The 15,144-nt window shown below is 40.8% G+C and overlaps 1 protein-coding gene across 2 annotated transcripts in view; it reads right to left on the bottom strand.

The window, feature by feature from the left end:
- STX18 (syntaxin 18) overlaps positions 1-15,144 on the bottom strand; it is a 118,264-nt gene that overhangs the window by 68,976 nt on the left and 34,144 nt on the right. Inside the window, exon 1 of one of the 2 annotated variants that reach the window (XM_006043828.3) lies at positions 4,678-4,701. The exons of the other annotated variant lie outside the window; for it this stretch is intronic. Coding sequence (XP_006043890.2) covers positions 4,678-4,680 — 3 coding nt within the window. The 5' untranslated portion in view covers positions 4,681-4,701. Of the gene's footprint in view, positions 1-4,677; positions 4,702-15,144 lie in introns of those variants that run through there. 2 annotated transcript variants of the gene reach the window in all.

A 15,144-nucleotide genomic window follows, 5' to 3' on the forward strand; every position in this document is an offset into this window, starting at 1 on the left:
GGGGTCAGGTGCTGGAGGCCCGGGGAGTTGCTCTGAGAGCTCCGTAACATGCACAAGAGTGCACTGAGGCGACAGTGCAAACTCTAGGAAGCAGAGGTGATGCCAGTCACAGTGGTAAGACAGCGTTTGGACGGCATCTGGGCTCACAGTGTGCCCCTGGTCCAGTCCTTTCTTTACGCTTCCATTTCCTCACTTGTATTTCACGTGAAGGGGCTGCAATCCCTGATCCCGAAGGTCTATTTGAGCTCCAAAAACTTCATGACTTCTTGCATTTGACTGAAAGCTGAACAGCACATTTTCAAGTGATTCTTCCTATTCAAATTGTGCTTACTTTACAAAGAAGTAATTCAGCATTTATTTCTGATTTCCTACTACAGGGCTTCCCTAGTAGCTCAGATGGTAAAGAATCTGCCTGCAATGTGGGAGACCTGGGTTCGATCCCTGGGTTGGGAAGATCCCCCGGAGGAGGGCATGGCAACCCACTCCAGTCTTCTTGCCTGGAGAATCCCATGGACCCAGGAGTCTGGCGGGCTACAGTCCATGGGGTCGCCAAGAGTCAGACACAGCTGAGCGACTAAGCACAGCATAGCACTACAGGACAGAGCATAGTCCATATTTTCACATATCTCATTTCATCTTTACAGAAGTCTTCTAGTAGTACCACCTTTACAATTTTAGAGGTAACAAAACTGAGGCTCTGATATACTAGAGCTGGACAAATTAGATCTGCCCAGTTAACTATCCACACTCTTCCCATACATCCCGGGATCTCCCCTGATGTGGTAAAAGTGATTAATAAAGTGATGTGATGAAGTGGTAACAGTACGTTGAAGCGTCCACTGAGGGATTAACACTCAAGTCCTGTGTACGCTTGTAACGCTGTGCTGGGCACCGGACAAGATATACACAGGGAGAAAGGATGTCCCTGTCCCCATGGGCCCTACTTTATAGAGTCAAACCATAGAGCTCTATGCCCATCATTGTAAAAGGCCATTAAAAACCCTACTAAGTGTTAGTCAGTCGTGTTCGACTCTTTGTGACCCCATGGATTGTGGCCCTGCCAGGCTCCTCCATCCATGGGATTCTCCAGGCAAAAATACTGGAGTGGGTAGCCATTCTCTTCTCCGGGGGATCTTCCTGACCCAGGGATCCAACCCAGGTCTCCCGCATTGCAGGCAGTTCTTTACTATCTATACGTCATGAAATGGGGAAAAGGAAAGAGCCTAGTGGATTAGAAAAACAGGGAGAGTGATCTTTTTTTCTATAAAAGGGAGAAGATGGAAGATTTGACTGGGTCTCCGGTAGGGCCAGGTAAAATGTCTCTCTCTGGCCCCGGCCCTCTTGGCAAGCTCTGCAGATAAGTCTAACGGACAAGCAGGCTAAGAACCAGCAACGAAGAGGGGGCACTGGTGAGCAGAGTCTGCAGGCAGACTGCCTGGATCCAATACTGGCTCTGACAGTCACCACGGGGAGGCTCTGCCCAGATTACTTAACCTATCTTTGCCTCAGTTTCTCCTTTTGTAAAAATGGGAAAAATAATAGTATTGGTACACACCACACATATATGAGAGTGAAATCCGTTATTTTCTGCTCAGAAAAGAACCTGGCATATGAGAAGTCCTATGCAAAGACTTGGAGAAGGAAATGGCAACCCACTCCAGTGTTCTTGCCTGGAGAATCTCAGGGACAGGGGAGCCTGGTGGGCTGCTGTCTATGGGGTCACACAGAGTCAGACACGACTGAAGCGACTTAGTAGTAGTAGTAGTAGTATGCAAAGACTGGAAGGCCTTTAATGCCCAGTGAAGGAACTTCTGGAACCCAACAGGGTTAAGATTCTCTCATACTGCCAAGGCAAATTAGCCTGTATCTGAGAGGACCTAATAACGCCTGGAAGAACCAAGACACAGAAATGAATTCCATAAAACCAGCAATTGAGCCAGCACAGGGCTGTGGTAGTTTCTGAGGACTGAGGTCGGGTCTGCCATCCCAGATACAGGACCGAGGAGGTTGGCAAGGGGAGTGGATGATCACAGACGTGCAAGTGGACCACTCACTGCCCTGGCGCCCCCTCAGGCTCCCCAGAGCCAGGGGAGCCACAAGGTCGACAACACCTCTCCAACCTCCGCCCCCAGTACCTGCCCCAGAAGGCCAGCTCAGAGAGGCTTTTGGAGGGCGTGACCTCTGATTTAGCTCCCAGGGGCTCAGGCCGAATTCCCGGGATTACTGCACAATATGCCAATAAAGAGCACAGACTTCCATTTTCTAAGATGTTTACAACAAGCCATCAGTGCAGAAAAACTGGGGCGCCGCAGGGGATGGGAGTAGGACTAAGGAAAACCAGAAAAAGCTACATCGCCGTTCAACTCACGCAGTGTCAGCCAACCAGCCCCCGGATCTATGAAGGGCATCTTATGATTCAGAAACATCAACCAGTGTCAAGACACCCATCACACACTCACTAGTGTCCATACAGCGCTCCACACCAGGCATGGTTTATTTCTACAGATGTTAGCTCACTTAATTCTCCTTAATCTATGAGGTGAAGAGTAGTAGTATCCCTATTTTACACATGAGGAAAAGGAAGGGGGCAGCAAGGTTGAACACTGTGCCCATGGTCACTTGGCTAATAGCATAACAAGATTAAAACCTGGGTAATGTGGCTCCAGAACCTTTGCTCTTAACTAACATCTATACTCCCTATTGTGTTAGAATTTGTAAGATCTGTCAATCAGAAATGAGCACCGGCCCTCAGAATCACCCTGTCATAGATAGCTTCCTGAGATACATCTATTATACCTAGAAAATGTTTATTGTGCCTGCTGAGTTAAACGAAGACCAACTTTATCTTCTAAGACACAAGACCATAAGGAGACAACATGGTGCGGTCTGAACTGAACTGATGCTACTAGGTGTTCACATCTGAGGGTCTATGCTGCTGCTAAGTCGCTTCAGTCGTGTCCGACTCTGTGCCACCCCATAGATGGCAGCCCACCAGGCTCTGCCGTCCCTGGGATTCTCCAGGCAAGAGTACTGGAGTGAGTTGCCATTTCCTTCTCCAATGCATAAAAGTGAGGTCGCTCAGTCGTGTCCGACTCTTAGCGACCCCATGGACTGCAGCCCACCAGGCTCCTCCATCCATGGCATTTTCCAGGCAAGAGTACTGGAGTGGGGTGCCATTGCCTTCTCCCTGAGGGTCTATGGTATGTGTCAAAGAGAGGTGTGATCACTAGTTGCTGTAAATGAACAGATGTCTTCTACTAATTAAAATAAGTCACATAAAACTTCAGTAACAATATGAACTGGGAAAATCCAACTTAATCACTCTTTTCTATAAAAGGAGAAATCTTGTTCCATAGAACCTCATATTGTTTTCGCCACATAAATTTACAACTCATTTATATATGCAAGCTTTTTTAGAATGATTTTTCTCTGGAGGGAAGCACTTCTGGGTTTGGGGGGTGGGGCAAAAAGCAAATAGATCTGAAGCCACTTTTCAACTTCTCTGCAAAATAATACTGGAAAATAAACCCATTAACAGCAATAAACCCCAAATAATGAATGATACTATTACTGCCAATATATCGGAAAGGTCTCCCTACTAGACTTGCTCTATTCTGAAGCACTTAATCTCATCCTTTTTTTGGGGGGGTGGGGGGTGGGGAGTGGGCAGTATCTTCGGTCCCCAGTACAGGGACTGACACACAGTCCGGGTATCACACAGACATCTAGTAAATTGCTAAATAAATGTAAGCTTATGTGTCTGGACTATTTAAATCATTGGCCCAATCCATTATCAAAGACTTCCTAGCCTTTCCAAGAAAAACAGTTCTGTGATAGCAGCTCACTGGTACATGATGCTGTTGTTAGGACAAAACAATCAGGTAATACACAGTCAGTCAGAACATTTAGGAAGGATACTAAGAACAACTCGTTTCTATCCATACAGGTATAGATTAGTACTCCAAAATATGAGGCAAATAGCAAAACAGCCTAAGTTTAAAGAAAAAGATCTACGTTTCACACCAGATGGAAAAAAAAGGAGAGAAAAGAAGATAATGGTCAATCAGAAACACAAAGTGCTGGAAAGACTGCAAGACATCCTTCTCTGAAGGCCTTTAAGAAAAGACACTCATCAAAGGGCTTCAGGTTATTTTTGCAAAAGACAGAAAGCTCACCGAGGCACCTTATTCCAGCTCTAGAATTCCTTGGCTATTAATGTGGCAAAGTAGACAACTAGGCCGAACAGGCAAATGAGGGGAAAAAAAGGTGCCGCTTCTTGGCAGGAGAATAACAATTTGAGGCTTTCATGAACTTACATACAACAAACATCTAAAAAATTAATCACAGAGCCTAACAAACTTTCCTTAAGAGATTTTTTCTTTTAAATTAAAAACAGTAGCTTTATTAATGCTCAACCCATTGCGAATTTGAAACACAACTCTAAGCCATACCTTGTGGACTGGAAAGCCATAATTGTAATGTGGAATGAGACCAAGTGAAATCAGTATAAGAAATTTGAAGTAAGTAAATACTTTTTTTCCCCCTAGGGGGGTTAGTACGAAACGTATGAAATTACAGTAGTAAGAAGTTATTAATTTTAAATTATAAAGTGGAATCGAAGACTTTAAAATATTCATAGATTTTTTCAAAGAAGTTTGGAAGCAAAGAAAGCCATACCATGCCTTAGGAAAGCTGACCTTTCAGAGAAACAGCATTTAATTCGTCCTGCTGCTTGACTATGCTACACGCAAAGCCACAGCGACATGGATCCCACCCAGACACGCACTGATTACAAAGTGGTGTTTTCAAGTTCACAGGTATTAAACTGACCGGCTTCTCCACAAACGTGCATTATTTAATAGCTAACCCCATTTAATTATTAAACCTGAACCAGGTAAGAACAGGAACTGTGTCAAGTTACCTGTATACCACAAGACTCTGGCAGAGAGAGTTAGGAACATTTCAACAATCACTGGGCAAAGAATCACTAGCAGCAGAATGTTACCTTCAAGTCAGAAGAACTAACAAGTGGGCACTCAAAAACGTTTGCTAATGAAAGAATAAAGGAATGTTCGTTCGATAGGGGAAATGGCTTTTCAAATTTTTTTCCAAATAAAATGACTGCTGATTAAAACAGCAGTTACTTGTGGATTCCACCCCATTGCCCGCATTCCAGATGGGTCACTCCCCCCGCCATTAGGATTCCAGCCAAGGGGATGAGGGTGGGGCAGCTGTATGTGACTTAACACAGCACAAGCCCCAGAGACTGTCAATGAGCCTGTCCTTGGTGGGATTTTAAAGTGGGGTTTTCCAACTCTTGGCATTTGAAAAAAAAAAATTGCCTCTTCAACTACATTTTAAACTCCTTTTTTTATAATCTTATTCTCTGCTAATCATGGAGTTGGTGAAATAAGTAAAATAAAAAGAAAATAAAATCAACTCATCATCACCTAGAAATACAAACTCTTTTACCACTTTGACGTATGATCCATTTTATACACAAATTTCCTTTATGTAAGGAATCATATTATATATGCAATCTTATATTCTACTGATTTCCAATGACACTACAAATAAGCACTTTACCACATAGTTAAAAAATCTTCTAAAAATTACTTCGATGACTACATAACATTACATTGTTTAAATTTACCATAATCTATTTCTCTACCACTGGATAACTGAACTGCTCCTTCTGATTTTCCACAGGATAAATTATGCTGTAAAGAACATCTTTCTGCTAAACCATACCAGGCTATTTTTGTACAGTGAATCTTTATCTGATTTTGTAATTCCTTAAGACAAAGTCTTAAAAGAGGAACTGTGAGCTTGACAGTTACAAAATCTTTTAAAATCTTGAGGCATCTTGCCAAATGGTTTCCCAGACAGGGAAAGGAGTTACTGGCCTCACGTGGCACCCCAGCCTAGTCTAGGTGCACAGCAGTCTACCAGCAGGCCTGCCGGGACTCCCCTCCCTTGGTCTCCTTGTTCAGAATGACTGCCTTTAGAACACTAAACAACACGATTATCTTAATACCATTAAACCTGATTTCTTCTGCCTCAAGTCAGTGATCATTTTCTATATACAGGGCAAAATAAGACCTTGGTTTCCTCATCTAGAAACTACAGAGTCAAGACTAACCCATCTGTAAGGTGCTTGCTGAGCACCAACAATTCTTATTTTGCAGTTCTTATCTGTCCCTGGGCAGACACCATGTGTGTAGGTTCACGGGACACGAGAGAAGAATAAAACGTAACCTACTCACTTAAAGCTGTTCAGCTGTTGTTCAATCTTGTTTCTCTTGGAGCAAATCACGAACAATAATGCTGCAAATTGGAAATACTTAAATACAATTGCCATACTGTTTTAGAAAAAGAAAGATAACATTCACTTCTGGTATTTAAATACATAACCTAGTTTTTGATTTTCAATTCAGGCTCCATAAAACAAGATGCCAACAGCTGGAAATTCTGATTCAAAATTATGACTTCACAGAAAACCAGATGCTATAGCAAAGATAAGGTTTCCTGGAGAAGTGTAGCATTTTAAGAGGCAATCGAAAATCTGTATTAGATTTTCTGCAGAAAAGCAGAAACCTCCAGGATACTAAGCATTAAGAATCTGCACATTAACAGAAAGGTGAAGCTGCCAATCTGCGGTTCTTATTTCCCAGCAGAAATACAGCCTGTTTGCATGATGCAGGCACCCAGACCTCTATTGCCCTATAGGTGTAATATGCCTAAAAGCGTCTCCCAGATACCGTAAAACCACTGCAGGTAAAAAGAAAACAAATGACAGTTACTTTTTTCAAAGCTTTGAAAATTACATTAGGATAAAAAGTACCAAAAAAAAATTATTTCCATGGAGAATTCAAGCAGAACCTTATTACTTGAAGAACAGTAAAAGTTCCTTTTAACAACAGTGTAATTGGGAAAACGGAGAAAAAGGATTTAGGGTAAGTGGTATAATCATTGTTAGCAAGACAGCAGCTACTGAGTCAAAAACTTTACTTGTAAAAGAACATTTTATTCTTGAAAATTAAAAATGAGTTCCAAAGCATACAATACTATTCAGGAATAAAAACATTTTCCCTTTGTATCTTTTCAAAGAAAATATAAAAGATGAACAAGTTCAGATTTTACACAAAAATTTTACAAGAAAAAAAATTTTTCTTTTCCTGGATCAGTGAGAAAATATATATTAAGTTCTTCTTGATAAGAGTTCTGAGTTGAGAAGATGGGGCTGGTTCTTTGCCTCACGAATCCTGAAGCAATAGTCCATGTGGCAGACGGATGGATACTAGGAAACACAGGATGGACTGCTAAGGGGTATCAGGCACACATAATTTTAAGGAAGTCGATTTCTAGAGCTTCGACGTCTATGTATACTCTTTTCAGAAGCGACTCTTCCTGCGAATCTGTTGCTGATCCACATCCTGCTGGTCTACTTTCCCACAAGCCCTTCACAAGGACCTTTTCCGCTTCTTAAAGTCAGAGCTCCACCATACCTGAAGCTTACTAGGGCGCACAGTCCTAGACATAAAAACTTCTAACAAAGGGACACTTAGAAATCCTGGGAATGACGTTTATGACTGAACAACAAACCCTTCCACAAGCTTGGGGGTTTGGGGAGGAGGGGGCGGTTTCCAACATTTCCCACTCAACAAAATTAACGGAGGATCTAACTCAGTTTTCATCTGGCAGATCATATTTAAAAGTTTTGATGACAGTTTGGGCTTGTAACGCAGAGGAAGTTCAAACAACAGAGAGGAGTGGCAATGTGAACACAAAACTTCTTCCATTCGTGTTTGTTATGTGTGCAAACAAGGTTTCCAAGGTTTCTCAGCTTTTAGGTCATAAGAAATGAAAACTAAGGATGCAGTTGATATAGAATACTGTTATGATCTAGAAAAAAGTAACATTCATCTACTTGCACATAATCCAGTTTAAAAAAAAATCTGTTTCCTTGAGTCTTTTCATGTCAAATAACATATTTTTTTTGTTTTAATACATAAACACTGATAATAACTGCCAAAGTAACTAAACACAGAATAATTCAATACAATAATTCAACAGAGAACAATTACAGCCTTTTGGTTATCACTGGAAATACTTTAAAAATTAAATTTCTACTTGCATACCTATTTCTGTTGCAAAGAAGTAGAAGAGAATGAACAATAAAAGATTTCAGCAATAACCAAGGATAGGATATTATGTGGGGGAAATGAAATGGAGTTTATGAAGAAAAAGAAAGATTGTAAAATTTATGACTATAAAAAGGAATTTTTAGGGACTTCTTTTTCCAACAAATGATGGTGAGCATCATATACAGTATTTAGATTCCATGGGATACATTTAAAAGAGTGACCAAAAGTTTAACTTTAAAATGTCAAGTTTTATAGCATGCTGGAAATTATATCCTTTGCAACTATTTAAAATTATAAAGAAAAAAAGTGTAGATGTCAGCTTGAAATATATATACAAGGTTGCTTGGCTTTGTCCAAAATTCTTTTAAGGGACAAATAAACAAAAATATTTAAAGGTCATTGGTTTACGGGTCGGTATGGTGAACATACTTAATTATAAATAATTAAAGTTTTGTTAAGTAAAAACACAGGGACACTATGAGACAGAGGTGCCCAACCTAGACTGGGGCAAGGGGGAGAGGGTTTCTGCCATGAAAGGTAGGCCTCAAGAGGATAAGGGACTGTGTTTGTCTTATTTATTCTTATATTCCCAGAGTCTAGATTGAATGAGCAAAGGCGATGCTTGAACTAGGAAATAAATAAATTAGCCTGGCAAAGAGAGTGGGAGGAAAAGTGCTCGAGACAAAAGGAACAGCACCTGTAAAGGTTATAAGGCCGAGGAGAACAGGAAATGTTCAAGGAATCAAGCTGTATCATGACAGGCTTTACAATCTATATTAGAGATTTCTTTTTAAAAAAAGAGTATGTATAGAAAGGAAATATTTTAATCAGGTTTACTTTTAATATATTATTATCTCTCCAAAAAAAAAAAAAAACAAACCTGTTGCTAATCAGTAAGAAGGGGGAACTCATTCATTCATCCATCAAATATTAACTGTATATCTGTTTTATGCCAGATACTTTTATGCCAGATATTAAGCACTAAGGGTACAGGAGTAATCAGACAATGAAACCCTGAGAACTTGGAATTCATCAAGAAGTATTGAAGAGAGTAAAAAGACGAGCTAATCAGGAGAGGAAGAGAAAATACTTGCAAACCACATATCTGACAATGGACTTGTATTCAGAACATATCAAGAACTCTCAATCTTCACACTAAGAAAACAAACAACTCAATCATAAAATGAGCTCAAGACATGTACAGATTCCTCACTAAAGAAAGCAGATAGGCATATGAAAACTATTCCATATCATTAACTAGGGAAATGCAAATGAGTAGTGAAATATCACTACACACCTATTAAAAGTAGCTAAAATAAAAAATACTGACAATACCAAGTGCTGGTGAGGTTTATGTGAACACCTCGACCTCCAACGCTTTGCTGGTGAGAATACAAAAATGTACAGCCACTGTGGAAAAGAAGTTAGCAGTTTATTATTTTTTTAAACAGCTTGTGTGCTCAGTTGCTAAGTCGTGTCTGATTCTTTGCGACCCCACAGACTACAGCCCACCAGGCTCAGACTCTGTCCATGGGATTTCCTACGCAAGAATACTGGAGTGGGTTGCCATTAAACAGCCTTACCAAGATATAATTCATATAGTATACAATTCACTCATTTAAACTGTGCTCTTCAATGGTTTCTAGTATAGCCACAAGTTGTGCAGCCATCACTTCAATCAATTTTAGAATGTTTTCATCACTCCAAAGATGCGATATCCATCAGTAGTCACTTCCCATATCTACCCAACCTCCCAGCCCCAGACAACCATACTACTTTCTGTCTCTACAGCTATCTCTCTTCTGGACATTTCATAGAAATGGAATCATACAACAAGTGGTCCTTTGTGACTGGTTTCTTCCATTAAGCATATTCTCAAGGTTTATCCCTGTTGCAATAAGTATCAGGACATTTCTTTTTACTGCCAAATAATACCGACTGTATAGATAGATCAGGTTTTATTTACCCATTCCTCAAGTTGATGGACATTTGGGCTATTTTCACTTTTTCCTCATTATGAATAATGCTGCTAAGAACATTTGTACACAGGCAGTTTTTTTATAACATATAGTTATCATATGACCTAGCAGTCCCACTTCTGGCCATCTGTCCTAGAGAAACAAAAATTTATTCTCACACAAAAACCTGTACACAAATATGCAGCAGCTCTATCATAATTGCCAAAAACAGGAAACAACCTCAATGTCCTCAAGAAGTGATGATCATGGTGCCTCCAGATACTGCTGCGCAGCAGTAAAGAAGGAGCTCTGAATAAACACACAGCTTAAAGGAATCTCAAAGGCTTTATATTACGATTGAAGGCTTTGTACTTGAGAAAAGAAGTCAGTATCAAAGGATTACATACTACATGATTCCATTTACATAAAATTCTCAAAAAACCAAAACTATAGCAAGAAAGGACCAGTTATGGCTGGAGGGGGTTGGCTACAAAGGGATAACATGAGGGAGATTTTAGAGGTAATTGTTCTGTATTCTGACTAAAATGGTTATACCAAAAGAGAATACATATGTATGTATATATACATTTATGTTGGTAAAACATATATGCATATGTGTATTAAAATTCACAGAACTGAACAGTTTAAAAGTCAAATTTATTGTATGTTAATATTGAACTAAAATTTAAAAAAGAAGCCAACTAGAAAGACACACAGACTCTCCTCGCACGTTACGCTCCAGTCCCCAAGGTAAGCACTGGAGGCTCAGACGGTAAAGCCTGCAGTGCGGGAGACCCGGGTTCCATCCCTGGGTGGGGAAGATCCCCTGGAGAAGGAAAAGGCAGCCCACTCCAGTACTCTTGCCTGGAAAATTCCGTGGACTGAGGAGCCTAGTAGGCTCTAGTCCACGGGGTCTCAAAGAGTCGGACACAACTGAGCGACTTCACTTCACTTCACTTCCCGTCTATCAGCCACCATGCCAGAGAGCCGACCACAGAACAAACAACTTTGGCCATCCGAATACAGATATAGAAGTCCAAATGGGGGGTGTTTTTAATTTAAATACTAGCTGGCCTCCCATGACTGCTTAGGAGAATTATGAGTTATCATCAAATAAATGTGTCACAGCTGACATGCCTTCTAGACTATAAAATGTAGAAATGCTCAAGTGAAAAGCACATGCTTCTAGGACTTTAACTTGGGGGTCAAATCCCAAACCACTGTTGTCTTTGTTTTTGTTTTCTGTACGTTCATGGTGTCTTAAGAGTCTGTCATTTGGGTCTCTCCATTCCCCACTGACGCGACTCTGGAAGAAAACTGCCTCTTCTGACTGCACGTTCTCATCTCTCATTTATGCTTCATAGCCTGTATTTCCCTTTAGATCATCCCAAACATAGCCTCCAAATTCGGTGAAAATCCTAGAGGTTTTGGTGTTGCAGTCAGAAACAAATGTCACTTTAATTATGTGGGTTATATAGGCTTCCCTGGTAGCTCAAATGGTAAAGAATCTGCCAGCAATGCGGGAGACCTGGGTTTGATCCCTGGGTTGGGAAGACCCCTGGAGGAGGGCATGGTAACCCACTCCAGTATTCTTGCCTGGAGAATCTCCGTGGACAGAGGAGCCTGGCGGGCTACAGTCTGTGGAGTCACAAAGAGTCAGACACGACTGAGCGACTAAGTACAGCACAGCACATAAAGAAAATTAATTATTTTGAAACAAAGACTAAGCCCAACACTTCAGGAGACCAGAAATATCAGGGCCATTCTGAAGTCAAAACAAAGAAGCTGGTTTGTAACAAAAACTGAATTAAACTTGGGAGTCAAAAGATCCCAGTTTGAACGATCTTGGCTCTGCTTACAATTGCTGCTGCTGCTGCTAAGTCGCTTCAGTCGTGTCCGACTCTGTGTGACCCCATAGACGGCACCCCACCAGGCTCCCCCGTCCCTGGGATTCTCCAGGCAAGAACACTGGAGTGGGTTGCCATTTCCTTCTCCAATGCATGAAAGTAAAAAGTGAAAGTAAAGTCATTCAGTCGTATCCGACTCTTAGCGACTCCATGGACTGCAGCCTACCAGGCTCAGAGTCTAAACAGATAATAAACAATAAATATAATAAATATATTAAAAATAACATCTAAAAATAAGTTTGTCAATAAAGTATATTACTTGTTCAGTCACTGAGTAGTGCCCAACTCATTTGCAACCCCATGGACTGCAGCATGCCAGGCTCCTCTGTCCATGGGATTTTCCAGGCAAGAATACTGGAGTGGGTTGCCATTTCTTTCTCCAGGAGATCTTCCCGATCCAGGGATCAAACCCTTGTCTCCTGCACTGGCAGGCAAATTCTTTACCGCTGAGCCACCTGGGAAGCCCCAGTAAAGTATATCAGATGGTGATGAGTGTTATGGGGAAAAACAAGAAAAGTAGAGTAAAGGAAGGGAAATCTAGGTAGAGTGTGGGGGAAGAGGTGAATTATAATTTTTAAATAGAGGGTTTAGGATGGCCTCACTGACAAGATGACATATAGGACATGCTTAAAGGAGGGGAGCTAAGAGTTCTCCTGACAGATACTCTGGGGGAAAGCATTACAAGTAGAGCGAACAAGTACAAAGCCCCTAAGACAGGAGTAGGACAGGAGCAGACCTAGCATTTGCCATGAAAAGCAAGGACACCGAGGGTCTACTGGACCTCCGAGCAAGCACGTCAAGTAGGCAGTAGAATGTAGTGTTTGAGGAGAAGTCTGAGCTGGAAATCAAAATTTAGAAGTTAGTAGAATTCAAAAACAGATATGCATTGTTCTTCGAGCAAACATTTAATGAGTCAACTATGTGCCAGGAGGAGTGGGAGAGAGAGGCGGAGAAACTCGCCTCACAAAATGCTCTGCAATTCGACCCCGGCTTAACCAGAGCGATGAGGGAGGCCAAGGAGAAAGAAACTTAGGGCGAATTCCCAGTCACGGTTTTTAGAAGACATTAGTCAAAGAAAGATTTAGTGGAAAATGTAAGAAATATTAAATCTGATTCCTAATCTACAAGATGAACTGGAGGGCTGTGCTTAACACTTCAAATTCTCGCTGTGAAGTCATTACTAACATTCTTTTCATTGAGTTGTCATTGAGAAACTCCTGTATATGAGTCTGAAAATGAATCAGAGGTACCTTACTTTGCAATAGTTTCAAAGAGGGAACTTCGCTTGCCCAGCCCATGTTAATACAGATGCTGTAGCTCCCTGTACTCACCAAGCATGATCAAGGCCCTTATAAGACTGCGTTTTGTTCCACATAATTACTCCTAAAAATGTATATTTCATCCCTAACATGGGCTGAATATAAATCTCAAAAGAAATCTTAGGGAGGACAGCATAATTTTGATGCAATCCTAGTAGCAATTTATATGAATAGGTTATGCATCAAAAGTTTGCAAGTTTAGATATGTTGCTTGGGTACACAAGACAGGCTATAAGTGTCCATCTGAACCCCTATGGTAGGTGAATCAACAGTCCGCCTAAATCTGAGTGATGGGGTTCATCAGGTCACTTGTGTACTGAAATATCTTAAATATGGGACTAAAATGTGTACCAATAACAAACAACACTCACAATCAGTTCATATATACCCCTAGATTAGCTAAGGGTCTCTTGAATAGAAACTAGTTCTAGCTAGCGTTCCAAAAATGGGGAGTGGGGACTGAATGGATACCAGTGTTATCCAACATGTTTGAAAGAAGGATTAAAATTCAGGGTTTATCACCCTAAGCTCTACTGACATTTTGAGCCAGATAACTCTCTGTTGTAGGGAAATTATTTGGGGAGTAGGAGCTGTCCTGTACATTGTAGGATAGTTTAGCAGCATCCCCCAAGCAATGTCTCTAGACATTGCCAAATATCCCTAGGAGGCTGAATTGCCACCAGTTAAGGACAACCGTTTAATGTTAAGACATGGGAAGGGCAAAGACACAGCTGGCCCTCTGAGACAACTGGAAGTAGGTATTTAAAAACTTCTCTGTGAGTCTGCCTGAAGGTTTATTGATTCTGCTTATCTTTAAAAAAAAAAAAGACCACCACCAAAACAAAAGAAAAAAAACCAGCTCATAGTTTAACCAATCTTTTCTATTGTTTGTTTTGGTGTCTATTTCATTTATTTCTGCTCTGATCTTTATTATTTCTTTCCTTCTACTGACTCGGGGTTTACTTTGTTCTTTTTCTAGTCCCTCTAGGTGTAAAGTTAGGTTGTTCATTTGAGACTTTTCTTGTTTCTTAAAATAAGGCTTGTATTGCTATAAACTTCCCTCTTAGAACGGCTTTTGCTGCATCCCACAGATTTTGGAAAGCTGTGTTTCTACTTTCATTTGCCTCAAGCTACTCTTTGACCTCCTCTCTGATTTCTTCGTTGACTCACTGGTGCTTTTGGTAGCATGCTGTTTAGTCTCCATGGATTTGTGTTTATTCTAATTGTCTTCCTATAACTGATTTCTAGTCTCATGCCGTTGTGGTCAGAAAAATGCTTGAAATGGATTCTTTCTTCTTAAATTTATTGAGACTTCTGTGGCCTAACATGTTGATCTATCCCGGGGAAGGCTCTGTGTGCACTGAAAGAAATGTGTATTCTTCTGTTTGGGGATGGAATGATGCTCATTATCAGGGAAATGACAGGCAAACCCCAGTAAGATGTCACCTCGCACCAGTCAAAATGACTGTCATCAAAAAGACAAGAAATAACAAGTGTCCATAAGGATGTGGAGAAAAGGGAACCCTCAGGCACTTCTGATGGGGATATAAATTGGTTGCAGTCACTGAAAAATAGTATGGAGGTTCCTCAAAAAATTAAAAACAAAACTACCATACACTCCAGCAATTCACTTCTGGGTATTTATCCAAAGAAAACAAAAACAGTAATTCAAAAAGGTATATGCGCCCCGATGTTCGCTGCAGCATTGATAGCCAAGTCATGGAAGCAACCTAAGTGTACCCATCAACAGATGAATAAATAAAGATGTGATACATACCTACACACAATGGAATAATACTCAGTTACAAAAAAG

The sequence above is a fragment of the Bubalus bubalis genome, chromosome 7 (assembly GCF_019923935.1).
Source record: "Bubalus bubalis isolate 160015118507 breed Murrah chromosome 7, NDDB_SH_1, whole genome shotgun sequence".
Taxonomy (NCBI): domain Eukaryota; kingdom Metazoa; phylum Chordata; class Mammalia; order Artiodactyla; family Bovidae; genus Bubalus; species Bubalus bubalis.